General features: G+C 43.1%; 1 protein-coding gene across 1 annotated transcript in view; it reads left to right on the forward strand.

The window, feature by feature from the left end:
* The first annotated feature begins 4,988 nt into the window (after nt 1–4,988).
* mcu (mitochondrial calcium uniporter) overlaps nt 4,989–15,833 on the forward strand; it is a 54,959-nt gene continuing 44,114 nt past the window's right edge. Inside the window, exon 1 of the mRNA XM_076743147.1 lies at nt 4,989–5,140. Within this exon, the coding sequence (XP_076599262.1) occupies nt 5,024–5,140 (117 nt within the window). The 5' untranslated portion in view covers nt 4,989–5,023. The remainder of the gene's footprint in view (nt 5,141–15,833) is intronic.

The raw sequence follows: 15,833 nt of genomic DNA on the forward strand, positions 1-15,833 counted from the left end.
GTGCCATCGGCGAGAAACATTTTGAGCACGCTTAGTTGCTGCTGTGAAGCTGTATTGTCATTGGTCCCAACCTGACAATATTTACCCCTTAGCTTTTGGCGAGGTGACATGACTGGACACACCCGGACACACCAAGACATCTCAGTCCATATACAGGAGGAGGCATGCTGGAAAAAGCCACATGCCTTGTTTGCTCATAGCCTCCTCTTCTGTGTGCATCCAGCTGCACACTGTTTAGCATTCTGTTCATAACAGCACCCTCTTTAAACATCATCCCTCTAATATTAACTTCTCTGAAGCTACGTAGTGTAAATACACCAATCCTGCATTACTCTGCTGTATCAGGTCATCAGATTCTCATGACACTTCGTTGGGTGCAGTGCAGAATGCCACGAGTTTTTAATGGCTTTAGATTGATTCATAAGCTATGACTTAGTGAAAATGGAGACAAATGTTTCCCCTTTGAGGATTCCCCCTCCATGAGTAAGGAGAACATGATGCATTTACAAATGGAACTCTGTCCTGACATGTGGGGCCAGAATCTGAGCATCCTGTCAATATATTGCCTAATCAATACAACAATTACAATAACAAATGGACCTGAGGTCCGAAAGGTCGGGGGCATCTGGAGTTCCCAGTCACTGTTTTCTGTGAACGTTTGTCATTTTTAGTTGCTTCATAGAGCCACACAGGAGTTACTGTTTTCAATATAGTTTCAGTAAAGTTGAGGAACTCATTGTCTCGGTAGAACAGCGCTGTAATACAAAACACACACATTACAGCTAATATCTCCAGTGACCCTCTGTGTTGCAAATTATCATCTACACTAATCTCTTAGTCTTTTCCCACCATCTTTTCTTTAAGTGACCCCCCCTCCCCTGTCTCTCTCTCTCTCCCTCTCTCTCTCTCTCTTCCCCCTTTTTACTAATAAGGGAGGCCACTTAATGACTGTGCCTTCAGCCCTGGGTTCATTAATGCAAGCAATTTATCACGAGCCTGCAATATGTAATTGTCAGCTATTGAAATTTCATATTGAATTTGAATAGCTTTGCAAACAGTAATAATCTCAGCGCAGGTGTCCACAATGGCATTGCTTATGTCTCTAATTCAAAGCCATTCATCTTGTGCACAAACCCTGTGTCAGTCTTTTAATATTCTCATAAACATGCAAATAAGTTCTTTAAATTGTCCAAAAGACCGGTTTGGAGATTGGAACTAATGAGCTCCCCAAAAGCCAGCCCTGTAGTACACACCTAAAACATACACAATAGACACATGACACATTCAAATGTCATTCAAAACACACACAAATGATCAGTCTGAACCAGCTGGATAGGAATAGCTGCTAATAGCTCATGACCGGACTGTTTTTAGATATGTCATCATGTCTGAACTTGTCTGGTTGTGGTGTAGGGTTCACTGTCCAGGCTTGTTAGACATTAGGCCTTAAAGTCCCCCTCTTCTAAAATTAATGAAGAAGTAGATGTGATTTTAAGGATTTTAACAAAATAGTAGAACTTTTTTGGGCATAAATCATATCAGAAACACATTATTAGTCAAATACAGTGTTTTATATACATCTTAAAACATGTTTAGAGGGAATCTTTAGGGACCATCTAACAGTCTTGTAAACCTTAAAAAAAACAAGTTGTTTTCTTAGTCAAAATTCCACTCTCTGACTGTAGCGCTCCTGCTTAGTCAGTCTTAGGGCTGAAGGTTAAGTGTGTAGGATAACTATTTGCCTTGCCTTGCAGCCTTTGTACTGAAATGCAACAGAAATCTACACAATAGCAGTGCGTCCCATTCATCCTGCCATTGTGGCAGTGCAAAGGTGGAGCAGGAGATAAGACAGGCCCACAAGAGTGCCTCTACAGCTCAACTGTTTTTAGTACATAACGACAGTGTTGCTACCACTGTGACTTGTGTTTAGTTTAAGAGGGGGTCACACTCTTTGAGTGTTACGCTAAGAGTGCACTTGTGAATCCATAGTGGAGTACTGGTTTTATACAGACCACAGCCAATTCTGTGCACTCAAGACAAGTTCCAGCTGAGCCGATTTGCACAATGAAAACTGTGATGAAACCTGATCCACAAGCTGCGCCTCTGTGTAATGGTGAAAGATGGCTCAGGTGAAGACCTGCAGACAAAAGCCGGCTCCAGTTTCAGCAGTCATACTGATGTGTGGTGTGAGCTGTTCTGTGTGTAAGAGTAAGCAAGAAAAGACAGGCTGCACACTCTGCCTAATTAGGCCTGTGTTTATAGTATGTACTGGTATTGTGATGAAATAGGAGTTACACACCCACGCTTGCTTTGAGCATTACCTTTTTCGTAGAACCATGGGAGGGGTTCTTTTGTGCTGCTAGTAGACTCATGCATAGACACACGCACACACATGCACACAGGCATGCATACACACCCCTTTTTGTGCTCTGCTCAATTCATTTATCTTCTGACCTTCAGATATGGGGGCAGGGAGCTTTTAAAAGCAGTTCAGTCTCTTTTAAAGTTTTTTTTGATTTTGCAGATGGGGGACAACTGTAAACAAAAAGATTAGAGTCAGCAGAGATTATATTTGAATTACTTAAATTTAGATTGGTTTAAATTCGTCACGCTCAACTTGAATGCTTGAATTCAGAACTTTAACACAATTGAAACTGGAGTTTATGTGGCACATTTTGAAATGAAAATCAGTGTCTGTCTGAAAGTAACTGTGGACTATAAATGTGAATTGCTCTTGTTTTTTGTTTTTTTATTCTTTTTTTTTTTTTTTTCAGGTCAAAGCAACCATTCTAAGACATATTTTTACTGACTCAACAACATTTAAAGGTAGTAGAGACACCAGTACAGAATCTTGCTGTCTTGCATCTGTACTGTCTCTACCTATTTCATATTTTATGTTTCATACACCACCAGTCATGCAGTTGATGCTTGTATTAAAGTGGTTTTAAACTGGTTTTCATGAATCCTGTTAAATATACCCATCAAAAATACTATGATAATTTGATGTCGAGTAGAGTAGATAAGATAAACCTGATATTGCCTTTGTATAGCTTTCTTACTAAGGGATGATTACACTGATTTAACATTGCAAACACATTTCACAGTACAAACAAAACCATCCAAAGTCTCTCATAACTTAAATGACCTGATGAAATCTAATACATCCGGGTATTTTTCAGTTTACTGTAGCTTCTTTTGTTTACGCTGCCGACACACCATGTGCAAATGCACAGTCATAGTGTAGTTACAGCAGTACTGTTAAGGTTTATGGAAACCGCTGCCTAGTAGTATTTGGCACCACACAAAGATTTGCTTTGTGAATCAATGCAGCCTTGAGGCCTTAAGCAGGTCCTTGTCCATGGCTGAGAATTTGCATTTAAATTGCATCGCCCACACAGTTTGATGCACTGCACCTGAGGAAGTACAGAAGAAGCTGGGATGAATTCTGGAGCAATAACATTAGAAGACAAGCACAATCAACAACAATCTCCATTAAAAAAAAATCTCTATTTCTTATCCCATGAAGCCATGTTGTCATACGAATTACTGCAGTGAAATGGTGCTTGCATGTGCTCTTTGATGTGAACAATTAAAAAAGTAAGTGCATGTTATCTGGTTACTCCTTTGACCAATACAGGCGTGTCAGGCTGTGTTATATGACAGGTTTGGTCTCAGATGAGGGCGAACATGTTTCCCACATTCCACAGAGGGGAGTCTCCTTGACATTCATCAACCAAATGGACCCATTACCATTCCTATTACCTACCTTTGCACTAGTTGAGTGAGTCTGGTAAAAACAAAACCATTCATACTTGAATGCTTGCCCTCATGTTCTGCCATTTGGGGACAGAAACCCTGAAATGCATTAAAGTGCTTGTACATCAGGAAGCCGCCCGTGCTGTTTAAAAGTCACTGAAGATCAGTTCAATTAGATTTGATCCTGTACGCTGCTCTTTTGGGACATAGTCACAAGAGTGACTGAAGGACAAGCTAATATTAGACACAGTTATTGGGGAATGGATGGTGTGGCCAGTGACAGCAAGTCTGCCAAGACACGGCCTAACACAGAGACATTCAGACAAGTGATATTGTGTCTGCCTCTTTCAAGAAAGCAGGAAATCTTTAAAGTGTAAGCCGGCTCTGCAGTTTCAGGGACGTCTTTTTGTCGCAGTAATGGTTGAGCAAGTGGGTCTATACATAAGGACAGGACATCATCTCCTACACTGTATACCTGTACCCATGATTACTTGTTTTAATTAGAGCATGCAAAAGCTAAAGAACAAAACAAACAATAAAAAGAAATCACGAAGCTGTACACCGGTGACTGTAGCTCTATTGCAAAGGAATTTAAGTCTGCATGCTTTTTTTGTTACAAGTCACCATAATAATCCAACAGAGACTTTGAGAATTAATTTGAAGAAAGTAACTCAAGGCTGAGTTTATAGTGGGCTGTTCTAATCTCCTATATATCCTTTACTATCGGGAGTGACAGCTATTTAATCTCCTGTAGTGTCACTATAATGCCTACTTAAACTATTCAACACATTTATCTCACTGTATCCCTCCGCTGAGATAGTGTTAACAGAGGTTGTAATGGAGATGATATCAAGAGGAAGCTGTGGTTAGTTTCTTCTTCCACTCTGTGAATTTGACGGAATAATTCCGAGTAAACCGAAATGTGGTGAAATCTCACTTTCACTCATTTAGCTCGCCCCCCTCCAAACACACCACTGCCCCATTTGCACACTCTGGTTTATTATATGACAGTCGCACTTTCCTGACCTTCAGTAGCATTACTGAGAGATGCATGTGTTTGTTGTTGCGACAAGTGACATGCAGCCTGAGCATGTTTTGAATTAGCCAGCACACAAAGTGTTTTATGTTTTGCGTACTGGTGCAGCACTGGGCATGTGTATGAAGCCGTAGTCCAGCCCCGCAACCCGCCCACCACCCTCCCTCTTCCCCTTGGTGCGTCTCGGTCCGCCCGCAGCAGTCTCCTTCCCGGCGAGGTTTCACTACAGAGATGGCTGCGAAAGTGTGCAGATCAGTACTCCTGTTGTCCCGGAGCAGCGGAGCGGTGGCCGGCAGCCTCCCCGCACTTGTTGTCTCTTCACAGCGACATCATCAGCACATAAGACCGGTAAGTCCCAGGACATCTGTGCGCACAGGAGAGAGGTGTAGGACCGGGCGGGCAGGCAGGCAGGCAGGAAGGCGGGCGGGCTGGACCGGAGAGAGAAGCAGCGGCGGCGGGCTGGGCTGGCTAAGGAAGTAAAGCTAACTAGCCTCAAGATTTTCCGTTCATGTCTTTTCTTCACATTGCGCTTCACGGAAGAGGTGAGGCACGGGATGAGTCATGATATGTACCCCAACCCGGGATCGTGGTGTTGTTTTAATCCACAGCGGGACGTGGAGCTTTGACAGAGGCAATGCAGTTTTTTTTTTTTTTTTTTTTTTTTTTGAGCGCTGGCTGAAGCCCATCAACACCCCACTGGCGCTGCCCCGCCGTTTACTGTAACTAGCCCTCAGACACTCTGCCCTGCTTTCACGTAAAGCCTCATATCGCATGTTTTCTCCCGCGTCCTTCAAGTTTGCGTGCATAATTTTTTTTTTCCAGGCAGCGCTGGTTCTGATCGTTGTGCTGGATCTGAACGCGATCCGGTTGAAGGTGTTGGTTTATTTCTGCAGCAGATGTTGGGATTGGTTTCATTGCCGACGGCCGGGGATGGGTGTCTTATTTTTGCGCTGTTGCAGTGAGGATGTGTGGTGTGAGCAGCTCTCACAGGCTGCAGCTTCCTGATGGTTTGGTTGACAGCGTATGACCGATGGTTCCCCTCATCTCACTCTGCCTCTGCACGGTGTGTGAGCTGCAGCGTCTGTGTGGTGGTGCAGTAGCAGAAACTCAGAATAATGAATGTCAGCCCAGAGCTTGAGAGGGAAACTACAGTTGTGCTTGTGTGACTATATGAGAAAGAACGAGATATCACACACACACACACACACACACACACACACACACATATGAGACTTCACAGAAACATGGAAGTCCACACTTGGATGATGTCAGACTCTCCAGCCAGCCTGCTCTTTCTCCCCTCCCTGCGGGTGTTTCCCCATTCAGCTGGGAGATCCTGGGTTTTCCTGCAAGCTGATGCGGGTCTTTTACACAGTAGCAATTGATGCAGCCACAAAAATGCTCACAATAAGAGGAAGACAAACGTGTTTACAGAACTATCACTACAATGCAGCAGTTGCACAGCTTGTTCCGCCTCTGTGACCCACTCCCTCGGGTGACACTGCAAGCCTTTACAGCAGCTGCCTGAGGAGGGAGGTGAGGCACAGGATGGACTTGAATCCGTAAGAATGAGGAAGTCATTGCAGGCCGGGAGAGACCGGCCCCCCTTCGCTGAAGCTAGGAATACTGCTGTGATGTTTTGTGAGACTTCCTTTTGACACCCGATCCACCCCCTTTCTCTCCTTCTCTTCTGTTACTAAATCTCTATTTATTTTGCAATATCCTTCCTGTCTTCCTCGTGTTTTCCCCTTTTTTACTTTTACCTTATCCAAACACACTTGCCAGAGGACTTTAAAGGAAATTAAATGAGGCTCTCCTTCCTGTGAGACAGGCTGCCCTGGAGGTTAAGTAGCTGTCAGAATACACTCAGTTGGTCCACATCTCTACACTGGCCCTTGGTGCTGTCGCCCACTGTGAACTATTACAATAGAGCACATTACCCCTGTGGAGAGGTAATATTCTCCCCTCTTCTAAAATAGGTAGGCCTATTTAAAACCTTAAGTGATTTTCCAGAGTGAGTTGCAGCTCGCTGTGTTCGGCAGAGCTGGCCCAAATAAGTTTTCATTTTATGTCAGTCCGCTCAGGTTATAGTTTTGTTTGCCCGTCATATTGTGTCTTCGTCCATCGAAGCGTTGCTGCTGCAGCTCCTAACGCGGCCCTGTCACAGTGTGACAGCCAAGCTTCTGTGTTCATTTGTGAGCCCTTCACCGCAGTGTGGGAACTCTCGCTTACTTGACTTGTGTCTATAAAGCTGCAGTGGGACACGTATTTATGAACTGCCATTAAGCATGCAGTGTCTCTTATCGGGATGTGTTCCTCAGAAGACACAAGTAATGCTCTCCGGAGCTCAGTTTCATGCAGCCAGCAGAGTCACAGCTCTGACTGCTTCTTGTGTAACGTGGTGCAGACATCATGGGTGAACTCCCCAGGCGTGCAAAGCAGACAGTGAGCTCCAAGGTTCACATTTAACCTGTGCCGGATTACTATTGAGTCAGCTGTCATATAAAATGCCGTGGCAGGGGAGTTGTTTCATTGCAAATAACCAGTCCTTGTAAGAGGGTTATAAATCACAGGTGGAAGGGTTTTCTGTGGAATGAGCACATCAAGTTAATATTTCCATATATTGTGTGTAAAATATAGGGTTTGACAGTGAGAAATCAAATCATGGTTTCTTTAGTTATTTATTTCCGTTTAAGTCAACATGTTCATTAAAGCTGAGCACTTGGTGGCCCTAGTGTTTGGGGCCAGGGGGTCGAGGCCCACTCCTGGCTTTTAATCCAATCAGTGGAGGAGTAAACTAATTTATCCCTGCTGCCTTCTCGGGCTCAGTGCTGAAGTTATCCGGATTAGTGCGATAAGAGAGTGACTGTCAGCTTTTGTAGCTGTGGTGTGCTTTAAAGATGATAAGATGGCTGAATGATTGATAAACCTGTCCACGCAGTCAGTTTCATTAATGTGATCCTGCACTTTATGGACAACCTGGTGTATTGCTCCATTCACAAACTCACATTTACATGTATGACTGAGAGTGGAGCTAGGCGTGTTGCATGGAGGACCTGACATTTTGACATGAAATGAAGAATGACCTGTCACATTAGCTGTCAGTCATGTGGGAAAGATTCATGAATGATTGCATTCTTCTCATGTATGGAAAATAATTGATGATATTTCTGTGCAGAAGCTGAATCAAGTGTTTCCTGATATCGGGAAAGGACAACCTGCATGTCTGTTCTCAGGTCTTATCATATCTGGTACTTCTGCTGGAGATCTTAATAAGCTCTGGTCAGCATGGCTGTACTGTTCCTTTGATATTGGATTACTATCTGTACTCTGAGGCAATTTTAATGGGCATGAAGTGCAATTTAGAGGGTTTTCTTTAGTGGGTGAGAAAATTGATCTCAGATTCCCTGTGGGGATTCATACACTCATGTGAGATAATATGAGATATAGAATTTCAGGGAGCCAAAGGTATAGTTTCAGAAAAGCAAAAAAAAAAAAAAAGATTGATTTGTTGATGGATGTTTCATTCAGTTCATATATCATGCCATGCACCCTGCTGCTGATCGTTATGTGCTTTCCAATTTCCACATTAGCATAAACTGGCTTAGGCAGTGGCAGTTGCTTTATAGTAAAAGACATGAAGAACTAATTCAGTGAAGTTGTATCAAGCCTTAAGGACAAGGAGAAACTCCAGAAGACCCCCTGTAAAAAAAAAAGAAAAGAAAAAAGAAAGTGAAATGGGATATATAAACGGAATATCACTATTAAAAAGACTGAATGAAACAATTTGCACATTGGTCTGCTAATTCTGGTCTCGGACCAATGATCATTCAGAAATCAGAAAACGTTGAAGTGCCAGTTTTATATCTATCCCCACTAAGCCAAACAACTGAGTAGCTCAGTCCACTGCTGACTGCTTCCTTCTCCAGTGTTTGAATTAGTTTTAGATAGTGGGCTGTAGAGCAATGAACAGGAAATAGAGGAGAGGCAGCCAATCTTGTACAGGCAAGCAGGCCAGGCACTCTGCGTCAGTGGTAAGCTATCTTAGTTAGACCAATGTCTAGATACAGAATGACTGTCCCTTGATGTATTTGTCCTTGTGGAGGACTCCAGTGGCTGGTAAAACCTTGAATTTGTCGCAAGCTGTGACCGATGTGTGTGCATTGTTTGCTCTGGGAACGTTTTTTCCAGAAATGAAGCCATGTTGCTACGACGTCAAATCCTTTGTTTTGTTAGTAAAGCGCTGTGTCCCTTTTAACAGTGCTGTTTGCTCTCATTTGTTTGTGCATGGCCAGGGGATAAAGGTAAAAGGTGAGGCGAAAGGTGGACTCCTAGAACATACTCGTCGTTTGATAATCAAATGAGCAAACAACAGTGGAAAAGTAGGATTGTGAGGAAAAATAGGTGCTTGCTAAATGTGCAGCAATGACAGAAAAAAGGCTTTTAAATTCCATCTACCTAACATTTACTGTCTAGTTGAGACAGAACTCTTGTTACTGTCTGTTCTGGAACAACCTGGCTGGTACACTTAGCACACAATCATATTATTTCTTCCTTTCCAACACTATTTTTAAAGTTGTGTCAAGAAACAACCAAGATCCTGCTGATATTTAATCGGCCAGCATGCCTCAATTGTCAAGATGTTCCCCAAGAATTTCCAGGGTGTTTAAAATTGTACCTACTACGCTATAACAAGCTTTGGAATACGTCTGCACACGTGGGGAATATGTCTTCCAAGAGGACTCCACAAAGGAGTATAAAAGAACTACTGCATGTGCAGCTGTCCATGTATGCGTCCCTTTTGGAGTACATTCAGGCCTTCACTACCTCAAACGTCAGGGTGAACAAACCCGTTTGTCTCATTTGTACCTGTGAGACCTGCATTTTCGGTGTGTGTTGTCATCTTGGTGCAGTGATGAAATGCTGATGGCTTTAGTGGTTCTTTTTCTGACAGAGCTTCTGTCAGCTCAAGTGGCGATCAACCCGGCGAGCAGTAGCCAGAGTAATTTCCAACATCTGCTACGGTCCGGGAGCTGTATGGCTGACCTGGCAGGCGTTCTGCTCTGAAACTGAGAGTGGTGCATTTGTTCAGCTGCACCTTTTTTTTTGACAGTTTTCTACAGAGTCTCCATCATCCTTCTCACTGTTTCCATTACAATTAGGCTGACAAGTCTGGGAGGTGGTTGAGCTAAAGCCTGAGATGGGATTCATCACAGTGGAGTGTTGACACAGTTATTGGTGAAAGAAGCAGTGTTTCATATTGGACTGGAGGAACTGAACAGCTAACATTTCCTAACTGTGTTTCAACATCTCATTGACTAAAGTGGTTCAGTATACTGCATGTGTTGGGTATTGTACAGTGATAATCATATTACAACATCTTATGGTACTTCTTGATGTGCTGCTGTAGCTGGAAGTACCCCTCTTAGGACAACATGCAAAACAGCTTCTACTGCAGGTATTTAGACACGTGCTCCATGAACAGCTGTGTAGTTAATCACTATATGAAAAAAAAGAGGTATTTTCAGCTAATTTATAGGAATGGGGAGAAAACTTTCTCCTTGCTTCTCCCTCTTAGGCTCTGCTAGATCTCCACACATATGCTGGTGCGTGTCGTGTTTCCCCTGTGCTTTCCTCTACTCATTTCCCCGTGCTCTCTGAGTCAATCACATTACAGCACCTGCTCAGTTCAGTAACTTTCTCATGCTCACCAGCTGTTTGCCCTGTGGTCAAAAGTACCGTCCTGGAAGTATTAGACACTTAGCTGAAATGTCCCCAACCCCCCTTGTTTGTATATACAGTATTGTTTTCATGCTTTTAAAGTTCTTACTAGACTGAGGGGCTACATGCTTCTGTTCATCGGTGTTCATTACAGAGATTCTGTTTTGTAATGGATAAAATTATTGTGATGAACCAAGTCCTCATTAGTACTCTAGAGGAGATTTCACCCTTGAAGTGGTAAATGGCTGGTGAACCTCTGCTGTTGGCATAGACTAATTAGCTGCTTCCCATGTTTCTGTGTGGCCCAGCGTGTCTCCAGTCAAGTCTGAAAAGGACATTAAACTAGGCCAACGTGTGTAATGTGATGATGGATGGAAGCAACGCTTGGTTACCCCCTCTCATCTCGAGGATGCCGGGTTGGTGGCGTCCTCTGCCAGGAGGGCAGGTGAGGCTGTTGCTACAACCTATGAAGGTCATGTGCAGCCCGGCCTTTCATGCTATTTGATTTGGGATTGGGTTCGTTATGTGGCAGCAATACTAATCTGTGGCAATGATGGGTCCAAGTGAGCAGTATGAATTAGACTGCGCATATTTAGCTTGCTTGAAGGTCAGGCATGCCCAAATCTGTCAAAGAATGTGTGACAGTTATGTGAAAGCATTTCCAAATTGAGGTTTGTCTCCTCCACACCTAAACCAGCATGACAATGGCTTTGTTTTTTTAACATACTGCACTTCAGTTTGACGGCAGTTGTGAAAGTACTGCACATTTACTGCCAAAGTCAGAACAGCCTCATACATGACGCTGCTTGTGATCATCGTCTGAGTATTGATTCTTCAGGTCAGATACTGTTTGTAATATTTGTGTTGTTGTCTCCTTTGGACTTGAAAAGCATGTTTTATTCATTTATTACATTTTTATATCTTCATTTACATAAAACCTTGGCCAGTTTGAAATTACGCAGACACAACAAAAGTACAATGGGGGAATAATATGACGGGTCAGTTGTATCTGCAGGCCAGACAATCTTAAAAGTAGGACAGCTGTAAGTGCTCATGGTTATGATTTTTAGTATGCTAATATCTCACCTGAGTGCACTTGTGTGTTTGTTGACCTTGCTTTTGCTGGATGTGTCCCTTTCTGCTGTTGTAAATTGATTCCCCCTAGTTTGCTGTGTAGAGTTCAATTTGATTGACCTTTGGCCCGCAAAATATCAAGACTCTCCAATATCCTGATAATTAGTCGGGTGGTGCCTTTTTTGTCAGGGTGTATTGATTGTTTATAAAAGTTCACGGTGAATTAATGTAAGCGGCAGAGTGTGATGGATGCTGATCGAGTGCAGGGACTTTGACAGCGCCTAGTGTCAGTTAAGCTTTGATGAATAAAGATAAGATAAGATAAGACTTTATTGATCCCACAATGGGGAAATTAAGTCGTTGCAGCCAGAAAGTATTAAAAAAGCAAAAACAGTGGCACAGACGGGTCAAGATTAAAAGTGTACAGGATACAGAATAAAAAAAAAAAAATCAACTATGTATATCTACAGTATGTACAGTTTATAAAAATACTGTTGCCAAAATGGATAGTAAATACAGTGTTATTGCACAGTTTAGAAAAACACAACAAATTAGACATTGCACCAGATGTAATGTGAGCATATATTAGCATTGATAACAGTAGTGCAAAAAACGGTGGGTGTATGATGTAGAATTGGGGAAAAACAGCATCAACACAGTGCTACATGACATCATGTCAACTGTTAGGATGAAGGACCTGCAGTAGTGTTCTTTCTTACACACTGGCTGTAGCAGTCTGTTGCTGAAGGAGCTGCTTAAGCACCCTACCGTCTCATGCAGGGGGTGGGATGGGTTGTGCATGATTGATGCCAGCTTGGCTTACATCCTCCTCTCACCCACCTCCTCGATGGTGTCCAGAGGGCGGTCCAGGACAGAACCAGTTCTCCTGACCAGGTAGTCTTTTTCTGTTCCTCTCGGAGCTTCCACAGCCCGAGCAGACCACTGCATGGAAAACTGCAGATGCCACCACAGAGACATAAAATGTTTTTAACACTGTCCTACATAGTCCAAAGGATCTCGGCCTTCTTAGCAGGTGCAGACGACCTTGGCCCCTCCTGTACAGTCTACACATCATTTTCAACAACAACACTGCCAACTTATACATGCAACTAGTTATTGCTTACCAGCCCAATTTCTGTCTTACCTTTTTACCAAAGCATGCAAAAAAAAATAAATAAATAAAAAATCATCTTACTAATTCAGGTCTGTCCATACCTTTACTCAGAGGTAAAACCCTCCGACTTGAATGTTTGCCCCTCTCATTTGGGCGCTCCTGAGCTGCAGATGAAACTCCCACACTGAGTCAAGATTAGACAGACTTTGTATCCTAATGACAGTGAAAGCAGATTATTGTGTATACGGCTCGTATCAGCTGCATTCTACGCAGCAGTATTCTTGCCATGCTCCCGCTTATCTACATTGCGCTGCTTTATTGAATTGAAAACAGTATGGTATATTGAATCTGGCGGATCCATAAATTACAATTGCAGTGAAAAGCAGAAGACAATCATATCAGGGCAGGGCAGCAAGGAGAAGTATCACTATAAGACGGGCAAGCAGGAGAGAACAAACTGGCTTAGCTGTCAACAGTGAGGCAGCTCATAATTGGAATTGGTAGCATTATGTATGAATGAGTCTTGTTTTACTGTTGGATTAATGGCTGGGAAGATGTTCAGAGGAATGTTGGGGTTGTGTGATGTGAGGATTCCCTCGGCCTCAGGCTCACCTCTTTCACTGAAGCGAAAATGGGTGAGAAGGACTGCTTCTCATTATAGCTTTCCCATCTCACTGCCAGCACAACCAAAAGGATTATTGCATCTGTCTAACCATGGAACACAGTTTGCTTCGAAATTGGAGTTTTTAAACCATCACACTCTCTCTGGTAAAATAAGTCGACACACAGGGAAAACTCCTCAGTCAAATTATTCTTTTTGTACTTGGTAGAACTGCTGATACTAACTTCAGAATTACACCAAAATATAATGAGCACTGACATACATTTAAATGAGAGCTATCATGTATGATGGGAGCATGCAAGATCACCGACAACTGATTTGAGAATAATTGCCCTGTAAATTATTTATGCATGCGTACAAGTCGCTTAGACACTCAGTTGGAAGAATTAGTAATACATTACTGAGCATTTAAGAGCACAAGTCTGCTCCATTAGGTTATGGTTTAACCAAAATAGAGACAAACCTGTTGGAGACAAACCATGAAAAACAAATAAAACGCACAAATTACTAAGCAGCTCACTTTCAAAAGAGGACCCCTGCAAATTTAAAAATGCTAATGGCTCTCTAATCGCACACACACACACACACACGCACACAGAAGTTCATAAGTAATCCTATTCCTGCTCGATCGATGCACTGGGTTAATGCAGGAGGGCTTGACATTTTCAAGTTCGTTACGCCTTTTGTGTGCCGGTGATTTGAGAGCACGGGCCACTGTCTCCTCTGATAAAGCCAGTTGATCTCAGAAGTGTAAAGGACAGATGTGGCTGCTCTGCTGGAGGGAAATCTGCATGCATTTCAGAGTTTATCTGCGTGGTGAAAGGTGCTGGTGTTGGGTTACCAGAGACACGAGGGCTTCACCGGTCATGGTTAAACAGGATGTATAGAGAACTGTGACATCATCTTTGTGTTGAGGTCATTGTGGCTTTTGGGAGGAGTGTGTGTCGACTCAAGAGGAATTCTCTCTCCATGGTGGCTTAGAGAGGCGTGGTGCCAAGCCGGCTGCTGTTTGTTGTTCCCATTTAGCATCAGCTCACTTTGGTCCTCTTTACCCTGGGTGGTTGGTACATATTAGTTACAGCCGTCAAAATGGAGCTTGTTTAAACTTGCATACATATATTACCACTCCACGCTTTGTGCCAAGAGCAAGTCAGAATGGCATGCAGATTTGACGTGGTTCCTTTAAGGGTATTTTGAGGATATTGAACTTGTCAGCATGTCAGCACAAGTTTCCCTGATCAGTGCGTTGTTGAATTACTAAAAATATACATTTGTTTATACAGTAGCATAATTGCTGTTGTTTGAAGTTGTGTGTGCACGACGAACATTCTTTGCTTATGGTTTCAGAATGTGCCAAAACAGTGTAGTATTGGGCAGGGAAAAAGAAGACTGCAAGCTGACAAGTGGTAATGCGCTAAAATACTTTTTTGAAGTGGCTTTCTCAAATGTTTTATGAGGAGGGGAACGCATTCAACATATTGCACCTAGATGTAAATTCAACTTTGTTAATTACAGGACAAAGCGTAGCTAAGCAGTAAATCCACTGTTTTGAGTGAGTAAACTCTGTGTACAGTCACTTTATGTCGCTGTCAGTTGATCCGGCTCCCAGCCTACAGTGTTCATTAAAAGAAAGATTGTTTTCTTTTTTCCAGAGAAAGTCTAAAGGAAATATCTGTGAAAAATCAGTGATGTTCCCTGGTACACCACAACCATTAAACTCAAGCCGTTACTGGCAGGTACAGCCATTAAAGCAACACTTACATATACAATTGAGGATCTATGAATTGTGGCTGACCACCAGATGCAACATGTAGGCATTAAAATGGCTGAAACACAATATGGGGCAAAAACGGGGCACTGGAGCCTTGATCTGACAGCTAGCTGTGTTACGTTGCCCTTTAATGATTTCAAGGATTTGCATACCTTCAATCGTGAAAATGCAGCGCTCTTATCACAAAAAAAATCGTGGCCAGGTTTGAGGAAGCTGTCTGCCTTTCATGTGTTCAGATGAGCCCTTTAAACATGAAGTAAGTGAGGCGCACAGGAACAAGTGGTTGCCTGGCAGCTGCTCAGAGACAGTGTGTGGTCTGAAAGTTCATGACAGGAAAAGAGATGTCTGCCACCCGCAAACAACATAATGCGTAGAGTAAAACCGGCTCTGCTGTTCTCATCTCTTGTTGTGTCTCCAGGAGCTTTGAGGCCCGTTTACATGTGCTCCCAAAACTTCACTATCTCTGTTTTGTCCCTCTTCACTTTTCCAGCACCAGCCCGCTCTCTGCCTGAAATGAGCCGCCTGTGCTCTCTGAATGATGCTTGTGACAACCTCATTACACAACCAGAAGTCAAGAACGGAGATTGATCAGACTCTGAGCACATCCAGGGAGTCAATGAGGCCCAGAAAGCACGACTGTCTTTTCGGCCTCACGCCCAGTGTGTTTGCTCTGTAATTACCCAGATTGTAGCAGGGCCATGGTAGACAAAAGCACACACAGGGGATTCACCGTGGAGAA

The sequence above is a fragment of the Chaetodon auriga genome, chromosome 11 (genome assembly GCF_051107435.1).
Source record: "Chaetodon auriga isolate fChaAug3 chromosome 11, fChaAug3.hap1, whole genome shotgun sequence".
Lineage (NCBI taxonomy): Eukaryota > Metazoa > Chordata > Actinopteri > Chaetodontiformes > Chaetodontidae > Chaetodon > Chaetodon auriga.